This window comes from Furipterus horrens, unplaced genomic scaffold (genome assembly GCF_987537825.1).
Source record: "Furipterus horrens unplaced genomic scaffold, mFurHor1.1.pri manual_scaffold_4, whole genome shotgun sequence".
Taxonomy (NCBI): domain Eukaryota; kingdom Metazoa; phylum Chordata; class Mammalia; order Chiroptera; family Furipteridae; genus Furipterus; species Furipterus horrens.
This window is the reverse complement of record NW_028327174.1, coordinates 75335162-75358154: the sequence shown is the minus strand read 5'-3', so window position 1 is coordinate 75358154 and position 22993 is coordinate 75335162. Positions and strand designations below refer to the sequence as shown.

The following is a 22993-nucleotide window of genomic DNA, read 5'->3' as shown; positions in this document are numbered from 1 at the left end:
TCTAACCCTGAAATAAGAAACAAAGGGAACAGCATGCCTTGTTATTCTACACAAGCCAGAATTTAAAATATAGCATCAACTGACAACAAGGCTTTGTTATTCATAGGAATGCGTCCTTGCAAAATACTTTCTTTGATAATTCTATCCCATAAACATAAGCTTCTTCTCCTTTTTATTGAATTTATTGCCATTTTGAAGACAGAACACCAGTAGTAAGGTAGGGTAAACATCACACAAAAGCAAGCCATTTCCTTTGTTCAGGCTTCCTTCCACTGTCCACTTCATGTTTACCTCTTAAATGTCCAAAGATAAATGGAAGCATCATTATACAATCTTATTCCCTTTGAAGGTGGTAGTTTTGTTAACCACATGATCTCACTAATATGTGGGGTCTAATGAATAAAATAAACTGATGAACAAAACAGAAACAGAGGCACGGATACATGGAAGAACAGACTGACAGTGTCAGAAGGGAGGGGGCTGGAGGACTGGATGAAAGAAGGGGAAGGAATTAGCCAAAGCACATACATGTGAGACCCATAGACACAGACACAGTGTACCAGAGAGAAGGGGGGCAGGGGCTGGGTGGAGGCAGGCAAAGGGGGGAAATGAGGACAGCGGTCATAGTGTATACATTAAAAATACAGTTAAGAACTAATAAATGTAAAGAATTAACATCAAACACATATGTGTGTGCTTATAGTCTTGCCTTTTTCTTCTGGTTTCTCCTCTGTTTTTCCATTTAGCTCTCATTACACATCCCAGCTATATGACCACTTAAGCTTTTGAAGAATACAAACTGTGATATTTGGTAAGAAATTAGAAAGGAGAGAAACAGTATCTCCTTTTACTTACTAATTAGCTTAATCATAAAATCAAATATTGACACAGTCCTCTATTAATTCATAGTTTATATAACTGTGTTCTGATTCTTTAACATGTGTGAACAAGGAATTATGGAGACAGTTATAATTTAGATATTCTATTTGCCTACAACTAATCACATCACCCAAAACAAAGAAAATAGAATTTTTCACTCTTGATTCTGAATTTCAATTCTCTATCCACAGTGGATATTTAATGGGTATACATATTTTTAAATAAAAATTATGGTGATGAATACATTACTTTCGAATATACAATACATTCTTTGAATCCTCCCTACATGAAAGATGATAATGCAAGAGACTTTAGAAACTTGAAATTCCCTAAATCACATCCTTTTTTAGTAAGTCCTAGAGAATTTTCAAAATTACATTCTGAGTTTCACATCCTCAAATCCAAAGAATTTCATTTACTTGGATTTTAGTGTCTTAAGTAGGATTTCTCTGTTTAAAATATAAAGATGGATCATTTCATACCAAAACTATCAAAGTAGTTAACATCATTTTCAAATGTCAAATACAGAGAAAAACTGCAAAAAAATAATTTTTTTGGGTTAAAAAACACAATATGCTGACCTTTTCATTTTTGTTTTTACCTCTCAGGTTCACAGTGATGGTGTTATTATCTCCAACAAGGTAGCCACAAGGCAGCAGCTCAGGCACTTCTAGGCTATGGGCTCTAATTAAACCTCTTACGCAGTAGCTAGCAATGCAGTCGGCCCTCAGACCAAGGCTAGAGGATGTATCAATGCAATACACATATTCCTAAAGGGAACACACGAAAAAAGAGAGTCAAAACAGGTTCAACTCATCTACAAAAAAATACAAAACTCATGGGAATATGAAGCTAGCTGTCAAGAATTTTAGAAATGGGTAATATAAGGATTATTAATATCAAACAGCATAAAGATAGAAAGCTTTTCTTGATATTTGGAATGAGGGAGAGCAAAAGCAATTATGTCTATGCTATTAAAGCTAAGAGAAATATCCAAAATGAAACATATCTGAACATTAATATCTGGATATCTTGCTCAACTTACCTTAAGGAGACGTCTAATTACACCATCTAAGACACCCCACTTGGTTTTCCCACTAACACCGATGGATCCTATCAAATATGCCTGAGGCTTCTGATCCTAAATAAGAACAAAATAAAACAAGGTAAAAACCCAACTGTGTGCCTTGTCTCATTACTACATTTTCTACTAAAATGTATTAATGTAGTGATGAGTAAGACTAAAATATTTATTAAGCCTATAGGTTTTATAGTAACACATACACACAGTGGATTATATAAAATAAAATACACCCCAACAAACTAACCAACCAACCAACCAACCAACCAAAGAAAAATAGAGCAATGGCAACAAAACAAGAAAGAAGGAGATTGGATGAAATGGTATGGTCAAGGAAAACTGATTCATGACCTATTCAGTAGAAGGGTAAGGGCCGGGAGAGACCAGTCTTCCATTTCAATGCAGTGGGTCCATTCCTGAAGACAAGCACCTGGTAGGAAGGAAATGGTGACAGAGATGGAATAGAACTATATCATATGAGTCCTAGATCTTCATCTTACGATTTATGTGATGTTATCTTTTTTAAGTCTTTTTTTCATTTATTAACTTAGAATCTCTCTCAAATCTTATCCAGCTTTAAAAATAAGTTATCCATGGGAGTATGACATTCATGTTTATAAAACAGGTCCCATTTTGAGTTTACCAAAAAATGCACAATTTAAAAGGACTTGCTAGGTAATGTATGGGACTCATTTTAGCAAGCAAAGAATCTCTTTACAATACAAACACCGGTCCCAAATTTATCTTTTTTTGTGGGATTATCACCATTACTTAGATATAGCCTGCTAAGTAGCCAATACATTTAACATAAAAAGTGGAGAAGTTGATAGCAAAACCATTGTGATTTTTTTACTACTATTATAGAATAAATGTGGGTGTCCCCTCCCCAACACAAAAAAATCATGTTCAAGCCATAACCCCCAATGTGATGGTATTTGGAAACAGAAACAGTAGGAGTTAATTAGAATTAGACTAGGCCATTGAAGTGGGCCTTTCATAATGGGATTAGTGGCCTCACACATAGGGACAGAGAAAGGTCTCTCTCCTCTAACACACGCATTGAGGAAAGGCCTTGCCAGGACGTGGTGAGGAGGTGGAGGTCTGCAACTCCAGGAGAGAGCCCACCCACATCAGCAATCAGATCGCTGGCACCTTGGTTTGGGACTGCAGTACTGTGAGGACATAAATGTCTGCTGTTGACGCCACCTAGTCTGTGGTATTTTGTTATGGCAGCCCAAGAAGACCAAGACAACTACTTTCAATGTTCAAAGACACTGCCTTTTAGAATAATTCTTTTAGAATTATTTTGAGAATAAAGAAAACTTGTTTTCCACTGTTATTGTAACAAATTCAAAATGAACACTCACACAATGCTTTACAAGCAGCTACTTTTAAATTAGGAACAGTTTTAAGCTTCACTGAGACCATGTCTTTCACATAAAGACCCACTTCAGGAATTCAAGTACAGATCTGAAGCTAAAGCAGAAAGTTTATGGCATGGGGATTCTTGGAATATTTGCTAGTGTAAAAATTCCTAAGTGCCATCTCACTTTTTTTCAAACTTAAATACTTCAATTATTTTAAAATTCTGAAGCATTTTTTGTTTTTTTGTTTAAAAAAAAAAAAATCTTATGAATTTGTATTCCTGGCCACTAAATTACAGATTCAGCTTGAAATGTTATTTTTAGTTTTAAGAAAGAGCTAGAATCAGAATGACATTGTCAATTTGAAGGCAATATTTGATTCCAGAAAAAACAAAATCCTTGCCTATTCAGCTCATACCTTGCTTAAAAATGATACACACAAGTAGCATCAACGGAATTTATCATAATGAGTTCAGTAGAATGTCTTTCCAGTGTCTAGAATATTTATTTATATAGCTTATAGTGTTTTCTTTGTACGAAGACATAATTGACAGCTGTAGAAACATGTTACTGCACATCATAAATACCACCTGTATTCTACAAGTGAAACACAAAGAATATTTTAGAAAAGATATTTATGTCAAAGACAGCACTGTGTTTTCCTTAAGTTCTAGAAATTAGGGTGGCTGGCAATCAACATCGTATTCAGTGAATGAACACAATGTACCGAGACACAGTTCTAACTACTTGACGATGTCATTTCTTTCTGGCCCCTTTTGTGTCTCTATGATATATTAAGGTAAAGCCAAGACACACACTTCTGATACTATGTTTATCAGGACAAATATTCAAATATAAAATACATTTGATTCATGGTCATACTCAGCCTTTAGTAATAAAGAACTTAAGGCTAAAGAAGTACCTTCGCTCGACCGTAGCCCTTGCATATGGAGACTATAATCTTCACACTGCGTCCATCTTTGTGTCCATCTGCAACACCAGCATCATCTAGCAAAATATCTACCAATTTAAAAAGAAAAACACACATAGCAGAGTCATGGGAGCTCAGGTTTGTTCACTGTCATGGATTTCTCCCTCAGAGTTAGTTTTATAACTGTCAATAGAAATATTCAGCCTTTCTGCTTCCCATTCCAGCCTAATTGGGTTAAAAATCCTTAGCCTTCAAGATGAATTACTGTGGTTGGGTTAAAGTTTTCAGTCCAAGATTTTATTTCCGCTTCCAAAGATCTTTCCCCAAGTTCCAGGCCACTGTCTTCAGATGAAGAAGTAAGGGGTGCCCTTTTCTATTACACACTGGTCTGAGCAATACCTGAGTAATATTCGGCTACAAGCTGAAAAGCAATCTGATTTTTCAGTCCTATCTAAAATATCCACGTTCAACTCTCAGGTGCCGAAATTGACTGTCAACTGAAATTATTTTCAAGCATTTGGCATCCATCCAGGTATATCACTGCTTACCTTATATTTATAAGTACTATAGTGTTATTGAATTTCAGCCGTAGCATAGAAATACTTTTTTCCAGAAGTATATTGACATCACTCTCCTGTACTCTTTCTTTATGCTTATAGTTTCAAAACTGGAATAGTATTACTAGTAATCAGCTAAGAGTTACAGAAGCATGATAAAGCTAGCTAACCTTGAAAGTACCAGTCTTTAAATGTGATAAACGATAAATTTCAAAATGTATTATATGAGACTACTGTCCAAATTGGAGAATTATTAAGGCAAACTATCCCAAATATATGTTTTCCTTTGACAATGATACTTTTATTGAGCCATATTTAATATGAAGATAGTTTTGTGGACAAAGGAAACTGGGCTATGTGCTGAAGAGCACGTGTGCCTGGTGACAGGAAGACAGAGCTGCTCTACCTGTAATTTTATAGAAACAAGGGCTGTGATTGTAACATCAAAGAAACAACAATTTAATCAAATGGCTTCTAAAAATGAAATTGTGCTGTTATCTTAATAAGTAGGAATATGCACTGTCACAAAGGAAGGAGTAAAACAACATTTAGAATTTGAGGAATATGAAGATTTTTGCTGGAAATTTTTTAATCATCAAAGACAATCTCCCTTACTGGAATTTATTTTACCACATTAACATCCTCACAGTCTCTCACCTTTTAGCCTATGCAACTAAAAAATAAAGTACTTCCTTCAGTGCCATCTTAATTCTCTTTCTCCTTTTCTCAAAAGTTTATAGTGGATTACTGGTAGCAGTTCACACCCAAATTTCTAACAGTTCATGACCAAATTAACTTTTTACTACTTTGCTAAATTATTCATAAATGTTGATAAGTACTCAAAAGTATTTATTACACACAAAACATATTTGAAACTATTCTGGGGATTGGAAATAAATACTAAGGTGAAAAGGAAAGCGAGTTTTCTACTCTTTTGTAATATACATTCTCAACAAGATAATTTCATAATGTGTTAAGTGCAAGAAATAAAGGGCATGGGTCAGTGAAATAGAATAAGTGAAGAAAGCCTGCTCTCGACAGGTAGGTTATCTTGGAGGGCTGCCTGGAGGACGTGGTGTTTGAAAGACAAGGAGGTTGAGAAGTGCTATGCAAATGAAGACCTACAAAAAGATGTCCAGTCAACACAAACAAGTACAAAAGTCATGAGGAAAGAGCTGGGTGTGTTCATGGAACAGACAGATGTTTACAACGGCAGTAGCATGGAGATTAAGGGGAGAATGGGGACTATGAAATGATGTTGAAGTAAGGTCCAGATCATACATGACCTAGTAGTCCATAATAAGGAATTTAACTTCATTTCCGATCCACTTGTCTGCTCAAGTTTGCCTTAGAAGATGTTATTCATTTTATGCTTAAAAACTATGCTTAAAATATGACATGCATCTTGACAGCAATATGATAAATATTTACCAACAAAGACTGACTGTCTTTGGCTCTCATGTATGTGACTACTTAAAGCAAGATGAATATAGGAGTTAAAAGTTCAGGCGCTTGATCCATCCAGACGTGGGTTCAGATATTAGCTCTGCCACTTACTAATTGCATGGTCTTCAACAAATTATTGTAATCACTTTCCTAAGTCTTGATTTCCTCATCTGTACAATAGGGCTCAAGTAGTATCTGCTCCATAGGGTTACTGAGAGCATAAATAGCGTTCTGACAGGGGTCTCCCCTGCCCCCGCCCCTTGCAGACAAGTAACTATCCAGTCTGTGGCCTGTTAGGAACTGGGCTGCACAACAGGAGGTGAGTGGCAGCAGACCTTCCCTGGCATTACCTCCTGCCTGAGCTCTGCCTCCTCTCCTCCCCACAAAACCCTACTCTGTGGGTGGAAAAACTGTCTTCCAAGACACCGGTCCTTGGTGCCTAAAATGTTGGGGTCCACTGGAAGAGATAACGCTTTGAAAGCACTTTCTTCCGGTGTTTGGTGTTTAAGAAATAGAGCTGTTCTAACTATTATTCCTTTTCTCCACTTGTTTCTTCTATTTCCATTCACAGTGGGAGGAGCACATCGTGACTTGCCCTGGGTCTTCCCCTGTTCCCAGTATATGACAGGCTGATCACCCCAAGAAATAACTCAAGGGAAAATAGAAACAGCAATTTTGAGTTAAGGGTCCTCTGAGGTTTGTTATGAAAAATTAGTTACCACTTTCAAGGGAAGAACAAAGAGACCTCTCATTTTGGTTACAATATAATTTTGACAAAAATAAACCCGACTTTTCAAACTTATACCTTTACTGGATGTATGGAGCCTGCAGTTATGTTTCAGCAACTGGACATTTGTAAATTATCCTCTCTCCAACCTACCTCTTTCTTTAAAAAAAAAAAAAAAAAAGTAATCATGAACCTAAGAAAGTGTTTCTATTAAAATTCCCTAGTATGGATGCCTCTCTGATTTTCAATTTTGAACTCACTAAGCAAGAACGAAGGCAATACCAAAGTACGCAAAAACTATGAATTTGATTAATTTTATATTTAATCTTTATGGGTTCTAGTCTTTCCTAGACATGCATTTTAGTTTCATTTTTACATGGCTGTTCTTTCTCAATTACCTTCAATACTAACCTTGCCTTGTTCAACCTCACTGGATTTCCCTAGGAGAAAACAAAATCACGAAGCGGGCAGTGGAGTCCTGCCATTACACCACCCGTAAGGCACCAGCCGTCGTCACTCCTCAGGAGGGAAGCCCAGGCCGCAGACAGGCACTTGCTGCCTGTGGTGTGGATCCTACTGCACTTGCCTGTCAGGTTCCTCACCAAGTCAACATACAGGCCATTTCTCAGGAACCTCTTATTCTATGTATTGGAAGCTTTTGTTCTTTCTTTTTAAGCACCTTTCAAAGAGTGTGGATGGACCTTAGAGATAATTCATACATTCAACTTCTTACCATATTTCCATAGTTTTATTTTCCTACTGATTTGTGAGTTCATTTACTAAGGCTTCTCTCTGTGTTTGTCTTGGCTGCTAGTATTTGTTTTACAGGGTGCTTAGTCTCAGGATTAGTTTCTCTCCCCTGTCCCCACCAAATTCTATAAATGTTTTCCTGATTTTTCAGGGAGTTTCTAATTGCCTTTTATAAGAAGAGAGCAAGTACACATTTAGACCATTCATTTTACATTATGAAGGGCAGATCTAATAGTAGAAGTTTTAAAAAGCAAGAGATGTGATTGATTAAAAATGTCACCTATATTATTAGCATGCTGTGTCTCTGGTTCTCTTCTTTATTTTCATCACCATCTTCTATATTTTAGTGTAATTTAAGGCAACCAGTCGTGTCTCAGTTCTATAATGGAATCCTAAGTTACCCAGGAACATGCAGATTACTGATTGTCAAGCGTCATCTGGTGGCTGTGCTTTGTAATTACCACAGATACACATGTAACTCTCCTACACTAAATCTTATGTGCATAAAATGGCTCAAAGTCATAGGAGCAGTTATACTTTTAATTGACTTGTTCATCAGATATCGACAACATCATGTCATATGATTCAGTCTGCAATTGAATCAGCCTGAACCCTTGTTCCATCATCAGTACCACTGGATACAATAGCAGAATCCAGTGTGTTCTTTTTGTTTGTTTGTTGAAAAGTTAATAAATCTTCAGACTAAGTGATTAGCATCATTATGTTCTCTCTCAGCAACATTATGCAGGTTCATCTAATCAAATTTCTGAATTAGTCCTCATACACTTGCCACTGGGCTCTGTACACTTAAAACACCACCAAACTGCATGGGCTTATTAGTATTGTATTCATGAGTACCAATGATCATCAAGTTTCTTTATCCTATTGTAATCATGGAGAAAATATTTCTCAAAAAGTGATATAAAAACCATACCTCTAAGTCTTTCACTCTTCCCCAGGAATGTGCTTTAAAAATTACAATGATGTAGAATAAATTTACAAAATAGAAACAGGACTATTTCTGAGAATTAGAGCGTTTACATTTTAAGAGGGTATGAGTGAGAAGAGTTGTGGGTAACGTTCTCCAAATTCCAGTATCTGCACCCACACCCTTCCCACACCCCGTTAAGTCATAGGCATGCTTTCATTCAGGCAGCTGTGTTACCTGAGGTAACAGACTCTGTGATGTTCAGATTGTTCAGGAAAGTCCTAGTGATTGCCATGAGGACGAGGAGGAAGTGCTACTTGAGGACTGTGAGGGTGGCTGAGCGGGCTTAGCTGAAGGCATTTTCAGCCTTCAGTATTTCAATTTCATTCTTTCGTGAAGATGGGAAACATGAAAAAAATTGAACAGGTTTGATTGAGAAAATGGCGTCACTTCTTTTATCAGAGTTAGTTTGTTTACTAAGTAAAGCATATGGTGATATGTTAAATAAATAAATATAAATTATACAGATTTCCTCCCAAAGAAGGAAAAGTAATATTTTTTCTATCTCTCCCATACATATATTCATGTATTCACAAATACAGACACACTGAGCATGAGGATTTTAATATTATTTCTTGAATATATCATATATTTGAGGAGTCTTCCAGGATATGGTTTCATTCGAATTAAGAATACTATAATTGAAGGCTTCAGAACATTTCTCATTTTAAAAGTATTGTTAAAATCTCACAGCAAATAATGACATTTTTAATACTCTAAATATAAGGAGAGTTGAAACTCAGGGCAGAACAATGCAAATAAAGCAATTTCAAATTGCTTCAGAATCCTAGCTAACATCTCAAAAAGTTTTTGTTCCTTCAAAATGGGGCACTAGGCTCTTTAATACAACAAAAGCCTTTTGATGAATATAAACAATGGCAGATGAATCTGCTCAGCAAGGAGCTTTTTCTTACTTCAGTCATCTGCAGCACCAAGTGATTACTGGTTTACAATAATAAAATGAAAACTTAGCCTGAGAACAGACTGGTTCTGAATTTAGCCTTCAGATGCTTCAAAAAAGAAAAAAAAGCTTTACTTTTACATATGGCATTCTATATTACTTTTACTTTCATTTGGGAAGGCTTGAGTTATATTTCCATAGCTTTCTCATTACTTTGGTTTTTCAGTAGAAAATAGGTAAAGGTATTTGAAAGTCAGATTTCAAAACAACAACAACAACAACAAACCAACATAAAGGTAAATCATGGAAAAGTGAAGAAGCAAGGATCGTAGTGGCCTCGCTAAGAACAGCTGTCAGAGGAATCCAACTGCAAGTACAAGTGTCTTGAACGGTCTGTGTGCAATTGGCCAGCTTGCACTCCGACTTCCAACACCTGAGATTTCTCTGTCTGGTGTTAAGAAACAAGTTGCAAAGACAGAATAAAGAGAGTACATTTCCAAAAAAGGCTGACAGTGAGATTTATTTTTTGTAATAACTAAATGAATAAAATGAGCAGTGTTTTAATCTCTCCAGGTGCTCCTAGAGGGTGCGTGAGCCCTGACCTGCATGCGGTTCATGGCTCCCCTGGTCTGATCCAGGTGATGAGCTGAGCTGAGGGCCTCCAGCCGGATATCCGTTAATTTTCATTCCTTTTCTCTGAGCTCACCCTTCGGCTGCAGAATTATCTCTGCCTCAGCCTCCGTGCATTCGCAGATCCTAAAAAATGGGAACAAGCACAACTTCAGTGGTTGGGGGAAGCCAGAGCTTTAGGAAAAGTAATGCTTCTTTTAAAGGCTGAACAGTAATATTACCTAGCAGGTACAGAAATTGTTCGCTGCTGGCAAAATCCAGAGAAAAGAAGAAAGTTTTTTGTTTTGTTTTTTTTCTCATTAAACTTTGTTTTAATGGGTCTCAAAAATTCTGTGACAGATTTTGGTCAAGTTGTTTCCATTAAAAAGTACTGATTTTAAAAACTAATAACTTAACTGCCACACACACAAAAAAAAACCAAATGGTCCACAAAATTCTCCTTTCCTTCTGAAGGTTTTATGATGCATTATAATCATTAACCAGTCCTTGACTATTAAACTTAAATGGCCAATTGAGACAAACAGTTCTGAGACCGTTCTTCCACCACTGATTAAGACTGGGGTGGCAGGTGTTGGGGATAATATTCATTTAGCCTTCTGAGCTTTCTGGGCAGACTTAGTGACTTTGCCAGCTCCAGCTGCCTTCTTGTCCACTGCTTTGATGACACCCACAGCAACTGTCTGTCTCATGTCACGAACAGCAAAACGGCCCAGAGGAGGATAGTCAGAGAAGCTCTCAACACACATGGCCTTGCCAGGAACCATATCAACGATGGCAGCATCACCAGATTTCAAAAACTTTGGGCCATCTTCCAGCTTTTTCCCAGAACGACGATCAATCTTCTCCTTCAGCTCAGCAAATTTGCAAGCAATATGGGCTGTGTGACAATCCAGAGCAGGAGCATATCCAGCACTGATTTGGCCTGGATGGTTCAGGATAATCACCTGAGCTGTGAAGCCAGCTGCTTCCATTGGTGGGTCATTTTTGCTTTCACCAGCCACACTGCCACGACAAACAACTTTGACAGACACGTTCTTGACATTGAAGCCCACATTGTTCCCAGGAAGAGCTTCACTCAAAGCTTCATGGTGAATTTCAACAGACTTTACTTCAGTTGTAACAATGACTGGAGCAAAGGTGACCACCATGCCGGGTTTGAGATCACCACTCTCCACTCGACCCACAGGGACAGTACCAATACCACCAATTTTATACACATCCTGGAGGGGCAGACACAGACGCTTGTCAGTTGGACGACTTGGTGGCAGAATGCAATCCAGAGCTTCAAGCAGTGTGGTTCCACTGGCGTTGCCATCTTTACGGGTGACTTTCCATCCCTTGAACCAAGGCATGTTAGCACTTGGCTCCAGCATGTTGTCGCCATTCCAACCAGAAATTGGCACGAATGCTACTGTGTCAGGGTTGTAGCCAATTTTCTTAATGTAGGTGCTGACTTCTTTAATAATTTCCTCATATCTCTTCTGGCTGTAGGGTGGCTCAGTGGAATGCATTTTGTTAACACCGACAAATAGCTGTTTCACACCCAGTGTGTAAGCCAGAAGGGCATGCTCACGGGTCTGCCCATTCTTGGAGATGCCTGCTGCAAATTCACCAACACCAGCAGCAACAGTCAGGACAGCACAGTCAGCCCAGGATGTGCCTATAGTCACGTGTTTGATAAAGTCTCTGTGTCCTGGGGCATCGATGATGGTCACATAGTACTTGCTGGTCTCAAATTTCCACAGGGAGATATCAATGGTGATACCACGCTCACGTTCAGCTTTAAGTTTATCCAAGACCCAGGCATACTTGAAGGAGCCCTTGCCCATCTCAGCGGCCTCCTTCTCAAATTTTTCAATGGTTCTTTTGTCGATCCCACCACATTTGTAGATCAGATGACCAGTAGTGGTAGACTTGCCGGAATCTACGTGTCCAATGACCACAATGTTGATGTGAGTCTTTTCCTTTCCCGTTTTGGCTTTGATTTAGTACTGGTGGTTTTCGCGACACCTGTGTTCTGGCGGCAAACCCGCTGCGAAAAAAAAAAAAGCAAGAAAGAGTTTTACCAGCAGTAATACATTCACAGGCTCAAAACTGGAAATAGTAACTATCATTTCCTTTCATCTTTTCTTCCTATTTCCTGAAGTATGAAACAGTCTGTTATTACTCTATATAGTGATCCTCAAAATTCCCTTGTCACTGATACTTATGGGGCTGAAGAGTCATAGTGATGTTACATTTAATGCTACCATTTTCCAAGGGACTTAAATTTCTATTTGCAGCATCTGAAATATTCTTTTTCAAAGCAAATTCATTATCTCCTTAAAACTTTGATTTCCTGTTTTATAAAACTATGCAAAGAATAACTTTATTTGCCACGATACCAGCTTCAAGTTACCATGAAAATTCAACAAAAATATTGTAGAAAATAAATCAGAGATTAGTTTTGAACATTTAAATAATGGATGAGTGTTATATAATCCTCCTGCTAGGATCAGCTGATTAAAGGGATCACAGTTAATGAAGCTAAATCACAGATTTCAATCCATAAAAGCAGCCTAAGTGAGGGCTGCTTGAAGGTCAGATATACTACAGCCTTCCTGCTTTGTTTGTGGTGGTTGTTGTTCTGTGGACAGCTGTGTTAGGAAATAGGTCAAAAGAATATGTTTTATGACTAATGTCATTTCCATTTAAAATGTGAGGACTAGGTTGCTGGTCACAAGACGTTAGAGCTATGTTCTTCCTTCCTGTGTAAGTTATGAAATTTCACAGGATGTCCAAGCATCTTAAATGGTCTTTAGTGGCCCTGTTCAATATGACAGTTCTAGGCTTGTCACTGTCATAGGCATACAAGGAAATCTGATTTAAATAGTATATAACACAAAGAGACTCAGCAGAGCACATGTTTCTACATTCTCAATGTTGTATTCTTTCTTGTAACCTCAAAGAGAGAGCGGTGGTAAAAATGCTATGCTGCAATATCTCACACAGTTAACGAAAATGGATTGTGGTTTGGCTTTTAGGAAACTAAGTTTTGCTTCAAAAACAGAAGGAGAGAGGAGGTGTTTATGGCTGGAATGCATGAGAGTGATTTTAGAAAAAGCAAAAGCGAACACTGCCTGGGTTAGAACCTGGATCTTTGCAGCTTTCATGCATCACACTCCATTTTACCGGGATCTATGCTTGTAGATCACAGGGCCATTGTGCCGTTTCTTTGGTGGCCAGACAAGGGGTGACCTGCATTTAATGTACGGTTAGACGGATACATAGACAAGTGCAAGTGAAAAGAAGTGAGGGTAATAACATAGAAAAGTGGAGAATGAGATCAAGAAACACTCAAATTCTAATATATGAAAAAAGGAACACAAATGGTGACATTCTAAGAAGATCTGCCAATGACTGGCGTGGAGACCCTTTGGCAGTACGACCTGATGACATTTAGAACACAAGGACAGGCTTGGCCTGAGGCTGTCTTTTAAAAACGCATCAGCGTTCTGCAGAGGGAGCGACTTACACTGAGGCCGACTGTGAGGGCTTCAGGGACGCTGACCCACAGTCGCCAGCGTTATGGGGCAACTTGGTGGAGGCTGGAAGGGATGAGTCCATGAGTTCTTCAATGTCCGAATGCGATGAAGGAGGCTTGGTGGACTTCTTCCCAAAGGCTTGTTTGAATGAGCTTCTCAGCTGAGAAAAGGACAGAAATTACCTGTCCCATCTATTTGCACTTGGTGGATTTTGCTTTGGGGCATTAGTTTGCAGGTGCCATCCTAGCCACTGCCTGGGGTCAGTATGTTTCAGCAGAGTATTAACAGTGGCAGCACAGTATCTCTAAAAAAATGATACCGTGTTTTGTGTTTTTGTTTTATTCTTGTATTAATCCAGTGCAGCACACATACAAATAGGGAGGCTTTTAAATAGTGCAGGGTCAAGGGCATGGCTGTCAGTGCACTCATTTAAACTTAGTACCTTGAAGGGATTTTATTTCCAATGCTTCTATCTTCAAGGTAATTTGTTTTAAATGGCCACTTTAGCACTACAATCAAGTCATGTCCTGCTGACAGTATCAACTTAAAAAGCAAAATTAAATCAAATTCACCTAACACTTCATTAACTGTGGTTTTCTATTCAAAATTTCAATCCCCATATGATTCAAAAAGCAGACTTAGTAACCCCTACAGCTTTGTTCAGAAAACGGTTTTACTTCTTTTTAAAATTTGAGATTAAAATGAAAAGACACAAAGAAAAGACATACAAGGTAATCTTCTTTTAAAAACGTATGAAAGCCTACTTCCAAAATAAATAGCATTCATGCCAAGGTAGGGTGTTTTCTATAGATGCATGCCAAATTGTCCACGGTTTATATTCACCTCACTTCCTCTAGAGTTCACCTTGCAGAAACATGAAAGAGTGCAATTACAAATCAAGGGAATGAAGGCTGGTCAGTATTTTAAAATATTACCTGCATAAACATTTTTTTAAATAAAAAAGATATTTCTTTCATTTTTTAGAGAAGGCACTCCAGTAAAATCTTCTGATAGTTATGCTTTGGATTTTATTAGCAGTTGTATTTACTTAAAATCTACCTTTGTTTCACAGTATTAAAGGAAATTCTTCATTGTTTTTAAACATTTTTGCATCTTCCCTTCAGTTTTTTAGCAATTGCATATCATCATAAATAATATTTCTAGCAAACAAAGTATAGTTCTGTTAAAGTGTATTTCTATAGTCTTGGTATATTCTCTTAGTAAAGAAAAATAAAGCAGACATTAATGTAGTTGATTTCTTTTGAGGTGAAGCTTTATTCACACAATAAGCCCTGTTGATGTCAGGGGTGGGGAGAGTCAAGGTCTCTTTTTTCCCTTTTACCAACTCCATTTCTTTTTTTCCTCTTTCATCATCATAATCATCACTATCACCTCCTCACCCATCATCAACAACATGTCATCATCTTCACCAGCATTATCAACATCACCATCATCATCATTAGGATCAGTCATCATCTTTCATCAGCAAAATATAATCCCTACTCTAAGTCATCTACTTAACAGATGTTATTTTCCTTTACAACAACTCTATAAAGTTAGTATTGATTATCTTCTTTTCACAGATGAAGAAATTTAGGTTTTGCAAAAGTTGAAGTAATCAACCCAAATCCAAGTCCTAAGTGGCAGATCAGGGATTCAAACCCAAGTTTAGCCCCAATGCTAAAGCATACTCTTCAGCACCAAGCCTCCCTGATCTGGGCGAGGAACACAGCATCTGTGGTTTAGTCCCTTGACTGAGACTCTTTGCAAACTGCTGCACATCTCTGAAGCCCCGCAGGAAAAAGCCTGACTCACTGTGCAGTGATGAGCTCCGGAAGCACATGAATGAGGATGGCTTACCCAGTTTTTCTTTTCCTTTACTTGGAGTCAGCATCATTACCACTGCCAATGCTGGAATGGCTGGTGGCACTGTTGATACTAGAAATGCTTTCTGAAGAATGCTGCCTTCTGATGAGGAGATCTAGCAACAGATTGAGAGGATCACATTTGCTCATAAAGGCTGTAATTCTGAACAAATAAAAACATAGCTATTCTGAGAGGCAGCCTAATAAAAGTCAACATGACTTTTAATTAAGATCATCTCAATGTAGTTTGGTTTTGTAACTTTAATAGAGGACAACCAGATTAGTGTTACTTAACTGGGTTATCTGCATTAAGAGTCAATGGGGGACACCATCTGGGGACTTCGGGCCAAGATGGAAGCTTAGACAGACACGTTGCGTCTTCCTCCACAACTAAGAAGGAGTAGAACAACTATCTCAAAACTAGAAACAACCACAAGTTCCAGAAAATCGACTGCATGGAAGTCCAGCAAACAAAGGTATAAAGAAGAAATACTCATCCAGACAGCTAGAAGGGGTGGAGCTGGGGAGGAGAAGATGAGGTGTGGTGGTGGCATCAGCGGCAGCAGGTCACACATTTTAAAAAGTCAGGAAGGACACCTGGGGAGCATTCCAAGCTCCTCAGCGGACCTCACAGCTCACGGTCCCAGCAAAAGGGAAAATCAAGCCTCATTGCTTCTGAGTGTGCAGACCAGTGGGGGATGGGGTGGAGGCAGAAACTGCCAGTCTCTCAGAAAAGTCCACTTGTTTAAAGGGCCCCCATGATCCTAGAATATTCGCAGACCCACCCACTCTTGGAACACGGCCAGGGCAGCAGCTAGAGGGGTGCCAGTCTGGTGCAGAAGTGGGAGAGGTGCCTGGAAAAGGGGAGAGTGCTGGGCAGGGGGCATTGTTCCCTCTCAGGCCCCTCTCCCATATATAGCGCCACAACGCGGTGAAACGGGTCACCCTGTACTGACGAATCCCTAAGGCTCTGCCCCTTACAAGGTAACAGGTGTTACAGCTCTACCTGAGACACAGAGGCAAACAAACCCAAGAGCCGGTTAGAATGAGAAGAGAGAGAAGTATGGCCCAAAAGGGGGAACAGATCAAGGTTTCAGTGGGAAAACTAAGCAATGAGGAGATAGCCAACCTAACAGATAAGGAGATAGACAACCTAACAGATGCAGAATTCAAAACAGTGATGATAAAGATGCTCACAGGCTCAACAGATATGCTTGAGTACAGCAAACACATAAGAGAAGAAGTGAAGGCGATGCTAAGTGAAACGATGGAAAATCTACACAAAACCAATGGTGAAGGGAAGAAAACCGGGGTTCAGATCAATGATTTGGAACATAAGGAAGAAAAAAACAGTCAACCAGTGCAGAACGAGGAAGCAGGAATTGAAAAAAATGAGGAAAACTTCCCAAATTTTGTGAAGGAGATGGACATACAGGTCCAGGAAGCACAGAGGGTCCCAGGCGAGCTGGACCCAGAGGGGGACCACACAATGACACACCACGATTGAGATGCCAAAAGTGAAAGATAAAGACAGAGTCCTGGGGGCAGCAAGAGAGAGGCAGAGAGTTGCCTACAGGGGGGTGCCTATAGGACTATCAGCTGATTTCTCAGAGGACACTTTGCAGGCAGGAAGGGACTGGCAAGATGTATTCAATCTGATGAAAAGCAACCTACAACCAAGATTACTCTATCCAGCAACGCTATCATTTGGGATGGAAAAGCAGATGAAGTGCTTCCCAGACAAGGTGAACTAAAGGAGTTCATCATCACCAAGCCATTATTATATGAAATGTCAAAGGGACTTACTTAAGAAAAAGATCAAAACTATGAACACTAAAATGACAACAAACTCACAACTATCAACAACTAAATCTAAAAAACAAAAATTAAATCCAACTAAGCAAACCAGAATAGGAATAGAGTCCTGGGTATGGGGATCACTTGGATGGTTATCAGCTGGGAGGGAGGAGGGGAAGAAATGGGGAAATGGTTCAGGGACTAAGAAACATAATCGCTTGGTACAAATAGACAGGGGTGTGTTAAGGATAGTATAGGAAAGGGTGAAGCCAAAGAACTTGTATGCATGACCCATGGACATGAACTAAGGGGGGGGGGTGAGACTGCTGGAGGGAAGGGGGATACTGGGCAGAGGGGAGCAAAGGGCAAAAATGGAACTACTGTGACAACATAATCAATCAAATATACTTAAAAAAAAAGATTCAATGGGAATCTCATATAAGACTGCAGCACTGGTGATTTAATGAGTTCTGAGTTTTGTCCAAAAATAAAATGCTATGTTACTAATTCTACTGACTGCCTGGATTAAACTGTACTTCCAAAATGATTTATTTAAAAAATGATTAGTTCCATGGAGGAAATGGAAATTCATAATAGCATGGGAATTAATTGTCTTTTTAATATTTTTGATTTAAATAAAGTTATTGAAGCCAAATATATTAACTTTCCATTTCATAGAATCATACGACGTTAGAGCCAAAAGAAGCACTTCATCTCACAGATGAGGAACTGAAGTGCAGAGAGGTTAACTAACTTTATCAAGGTCGAAGAAGCAAGAGGGGGAGAGCCTTAAGAGAGAGAGACTATGGGAAGACTGCGTTTGTGAATTAAACAGAAAACAGTCCATCATACCCCTAATTCCTGTCGATGACTTGAAACAGTAATAACAGTGAGAATAACAACAGGCAATAATAAAGCTATTTTTACTCTATGCTTACTCTACCCTGGAACATATCATTTTAATATTTAAGTAAACCGCTGAAATGAATTTAATCACTAAATATGATTTTCCCACAGTCCCTTAGCTGAAAACCAGTGACACCAACCAGGGACTGGACTGATTCCAACGTCCGCTACGCTGACAGCCATGTACACACCTCTCTCTGTTTCTAAAAAGCATGTGGTGCTTCTCTAGTTACATATTTTGAAGAGGAGAGCATTTTATATTTAATCACCTTTTGAAGACACTTACTTACCTCATATGATCAGCCTATACATTTTATTTATAGTTATTAAAAATAAAACTGAAATTAAAATTTTATTACAGTGAACTGATTAAGTGTTAGTGGAGACGCTAAGAGTTTACAAAATTATTTTTAAGGTCAAATCTGCTTTTAGGCTATTTCTATTACTATATTTAATTGGCATTAATGAACACTAGTTAAGCAAAAATCACATTGGAACTTGAAAATTAATATATGGCTTTCAAAATGCCTCCATAGAAATAATGGGATAAAATCAAAGCTTTTCAGCTGACTGATTTATTCACCAGTAAAATAACCTATGTCAAGGAACTCTAACTGGTTATTTTTAAAACATACTGTATTCCCTCACTTATCACAGGTATTACATTCTAGAACCCCCGCGATAGGTGAAAATCTGCGAAGTAGGAACCTTACATTTATTTTAGTATTTATATATATTTTGAGGCTTTATAAACCCTTTCCACACACTTATAAACCATTCCCAGTCCCTTATTAACCTTTCTCACTCCCTTATTAACATTTCCACACTTTTATAAACACTACTTATGTTCCTAAACCTATTCTACACTCTTAAACCTACATAACGTTAACAACATACATATACAGTACCGCAAAATCCTGCGATATAGCGAAAAATCTGCGATAAATAATTAAATATAATATTTTTTTATATCCCACAATACAGTGAAACCGCGATAAGTGAACCGCGATGTAGAGAGGGACTACTGCATAATAAATGAGTTTCCATGAAGGTATAAAATGTATGTATACATCTTTCTATCATTACACTATCATTACACTACCATTGTTGGTATATATGTATATACCAATAAGTATTTTAATTTTTCCATTAAGATAGTAACATGCTGACAAATTTTAAAGGAGGGGAAAACTAGAGCTATTTTTCGGAATCCTTAAGAGTTTGGTTTCTTAAAACTATTATTAAAAATAGTGATAACAGCCCTGGCCAGTGCGGCTCAGTTGGCTGGGCATCATCGTGCAAACTGAAAGGTCACTTGTTCGATTCCTGGTCAGGGCACATGTCTGTGTTGAGGGTTTGGTATCCAGTTGGAATATGTGCAAAAGACAACTGATCAATGTTTCTCTCTCACATTAATGTTTTTCTCCCTCTCTTTTTCCCTTCCTTCCCCCTCTCTAATATCAATAAAAGAAAAAAATGATAACATTCATTGTTGTTACATTGCAAAAATATTATCAATGCAAAAGGCTAAATCAAAGTATATATGTGTGCTATTTTGATTCAACAATATGAACATAGTATCTCTTAATCAACTAATATGGAGGTTATATTAATAATCAATAGAAAAATGTGTGTAGGTATTTATTTGTGTTGTAAATTTATGCTATGGCTGGTGATAAGCTTTTCTGAACAAGATGTAGTTTTGCTAGTTTTTCCCTAATAACTGACTTTCACAAATAGAGCAGATGTATTAAACATTAACGTAGTCCAGATTTTTTTATTGCATCCAGATAATAAATTGTATCTGAATTGGATTAATCCCCAATTTTTAAAAAATAGGTAAAATCTTGTAATCGTAGGTCAAAAGTAGTCTTTGGAGGTATTATGTTCAACTATGACTCTGTTTCCAATAAAGATTGGCAAAGGCATAATCTCAACAATATCAAGAATGAAGGCAATGCATTTTACTCTTCTCTAACATTCCTTTCTTGTGCTTTAAGTATTTGATTCAGTACATGGAACATCACAGAGCCAGGTAAAGGATGGTTGACCAAACAAAGACAAGAATCTGAGTAAGTGGATATTTCAGTTGTAAGTTTATTCCTGAATTCATTTTCCATTTCCCATCCTTGGTACCACCACTGTCCCAGTTCAAACTACCCCCTCACTCACCTGCTCTACAGCCACGAGAGGTGTCCAACATACTCACCTCAAACCGTTCTACCAACAGTAGCTAGAAAACCTTTTTAAAAGAAAAACTTCATAATCCCTCTCTTGCTGAAGACTTTTCAATAAATTTCCATTTTAATAGAAACAAAAACCAGTTCAACTCCTAAATATACCTTAAGTGCCCCCTCAGTAATCTAATCTGGTCAGTACTTATCTCTCCCACCTGGTTCTATTTATTTTACCTCCGCTCATTACCTTCCTCGTGTAAGTTTCACAAAGTTGCTAATCTATTTTCTGTCTCAAGACCCTCTCAATATTTATTGTACAATATCACTTGGTTCAATTCTCACTCCTTGGATCTCCCCTTAAGGGTTGCTATCCTGGAAAGGCCTTCCTGACAATGCCACCTCTAGCGGGTTCCTTGACTCTTATTCTAGTCTATTTTAGAACTTGTAACTATTTGGGTTTGTACATTCACCTACACCAATGATCATGACAATTGTTTATGTTTTGGTCTCCTAGAGACTAAAAATTGATGGAGACAAAGACTGTGTTTATTTTGTTTATCATTTTATAATGAGTGTATCGCATGTGGTAGGTGATCAATAAGTATTTGTTGAATAAATTTATTTTTATTAGTCATTCAACACAACTATGTTTGCCAAACACTCCTAAAAAGTATTTATTATTGCCCATGATTTAATACATGTTTTGTCAAATTGTACTTGATATATCTTAAGAAAAAACTATTCCATGTTTATGCACAGAAGCAGTAATTTAAAAAGCAAGTTAATTTCAAAAATATATAAATAAAAATTGTCATTGTCTTAACCTTTCAGCCTTATAGCAATTATTATTTTTTAAAGTCATAATTCTTAGATGTACAGTATTCCCTCACTTATCGTGGGTATTACATTCTAGATCTCCCTGCGATAAGTGAAAATCCACGAAGTAGGAACCTTACATTTATTTTAGTATTTATACATATTTTAAGGCTTTATAAACCCTTCCCACACACTTACAAATCGTTCCCACTCCCTTATTAACCTTTTCCACACTTTTATAAACACTACTTATGTTCTTAAACATATTCTACACTCTTAAACCTATGTAACTTTAACAACATATGTATACAGTACCACGAAATCCCGGGATATAGCGAAAAATCCGCGATAAATAATTAAATATAATATTTTTAAAAATCCTGTGATACAGTGAGGCTGTGATAAGTGAACCATGATACAGAGAGGGACTACTGTAATATACATACATTATCTTTGATAAAGTGGATTGTGAGCCCTCCAGTATACAGACTCTCTTTTTTTGTATATTTGTATCCCAAGATCAAATAGGGTGCTTAATACATAGCATATGCTCAAATAATGTTTGTGAATAAATAAATAAATTTATTCTATTATAGAATTTTTATCAGGGTTTGTAAATAAATGTGATGCACAAATACAGAGAAAATATAAAGTTAACATAACTTTATAATTGCTATGTAATTTTGCCATAGTTTGATCTGTCTGTAAAAGTACTGCCTCATTCCAAATACTTATCTTAAGACTCTAGGTTAAAAATGTACCTGACATAAAGTTTTAAAGGTCTCAAAATCCTAATTTCAACATTGCTTAAGAATACAATTTATAGCTTATATAATCACCTTCATAACCCAAGGAAAGACATAATAAATCTAATTGATTGTTAGTTTCTCAATGCTATCTCAGTGCTCAATAGAGTAAGCAATAGTTTGTGTTCATTGACTTAAATATTGACTTTTAATAGTACAGAAACACAATCAACCCTTTATAGTTATTTGTTTTTGTTAGTTTTACATCCTAAAACTTATTTTTTAATCTTTCTTGTTCAATTTGTAAATTAACTGTTATCATTTTGTTTACTTTAGGCACCCCTCCCACATTTTTGAACAAAAAAATTTCTATTTTTTAATTCCAGTAGATACATCAAGCTACCTGTTGCCTGAGATAAAAGGAAATCTCCCAGAAAGTTTTACTGGCACTGTGTTAAAGAAAGGACGAAGCCTTTTTAAATCCCTTCTGGACCTATTTATGGCAGAAAGATTTAGAACATATGCTGCTTTACTACAGCTCTAAGATAAGCTTTAAATATGCAGTAATTTTCCATGCAGCAGATAAGTCAACTCCCCCACATGGAAACTTGCTAAATTCTTAACAGAAGTAGCCCCTAGAGAACTAGTTTGTCTTTCAATTTAAGTATGTCTCCCTTTATATAACTGTTTTCCTAAAACTTAAAATATTTTAAATCATATCATTGTTTTCTATGAACTTTGAATAAGCCCCTTTTATAGGCAACACATTGTCATAGCCACTAGGATTATCAAACAAAGCACCCTCCCATAGCTCAGCAAAGGCAGAATATTAAATAAATTAAGACACAGAGGTATAATGCAAATTTTGATAAGGAAGTGCAGTTATTTCCAGAAAGATGTCACAAGAA

General features: G+C 37.4%; 1 protein-coding gene and 1 long non-coding RNA gene across 2 annotated transcripts; both read right to left on the bottom strand.

Moving 5' to 3' along the window:
- Positions 1-2202: 2202 nt before the first annotated feature.
- Positions 2203-8961, bottom strand: LOC150012243 (uncharacterized). Its single transcript, XR_016510732.1, has 3 exons — positions 8901-8961; positions 4247-4344; positions 2203-2390 (listed from the first exon to the last, which is right to left on the bottom strand). It is a non-coding gene; the product is annotated as an uncharacterized LOC150012243 (long non-coding RNA).
- A 1858-nt stretch (positions 8962-10819) lies between these two features.
- Positions 10820-15254, bottom strand: LOC150012242 (elongation factor 1-alpha 1-like). Its single transcript, XM_090275155.1, has 4 exons — positions 15171-15254; positions 13769-13938; positions 13426-13491; positions 10820-12240 (listed from the first exon to the last, which is right to left on the bottom strand). Exons 1-4 carry the CDS (start codon positions 15252-15254, stop codon positions 10839-10841), a joined length of 1722 nt encoding a protein of 573 aa, XP_090131281.1. The 3' UTR covers positions 10820-10838.
- Between the last annotated feature and the right edge of the window lie 7739 nt (positions 15255-22993).

Coding starts and splice junctions, on each gene's coding strand:
- LOC150012242 (XM_090275155.1), bottom strand. CDS start 15,254: ATGATGACTGATCCTAATGATGATGATGGTGATGTTGATAATGCTGGT. Junction 13,939..15,170: donor TGTTGATGATGGGTGAGGAG/GTGATAGTGATG, acceptor TCCTTTTCTCAG/CTGAGAAGCTCATTCAAACA. Junction 12,241..13,425: donor ATCTACAAGCATAGATCCCG/GTAAAATGGAGT, acceptor CCACCAGTACTA/AATCAAAGCCAAAACGGGAA.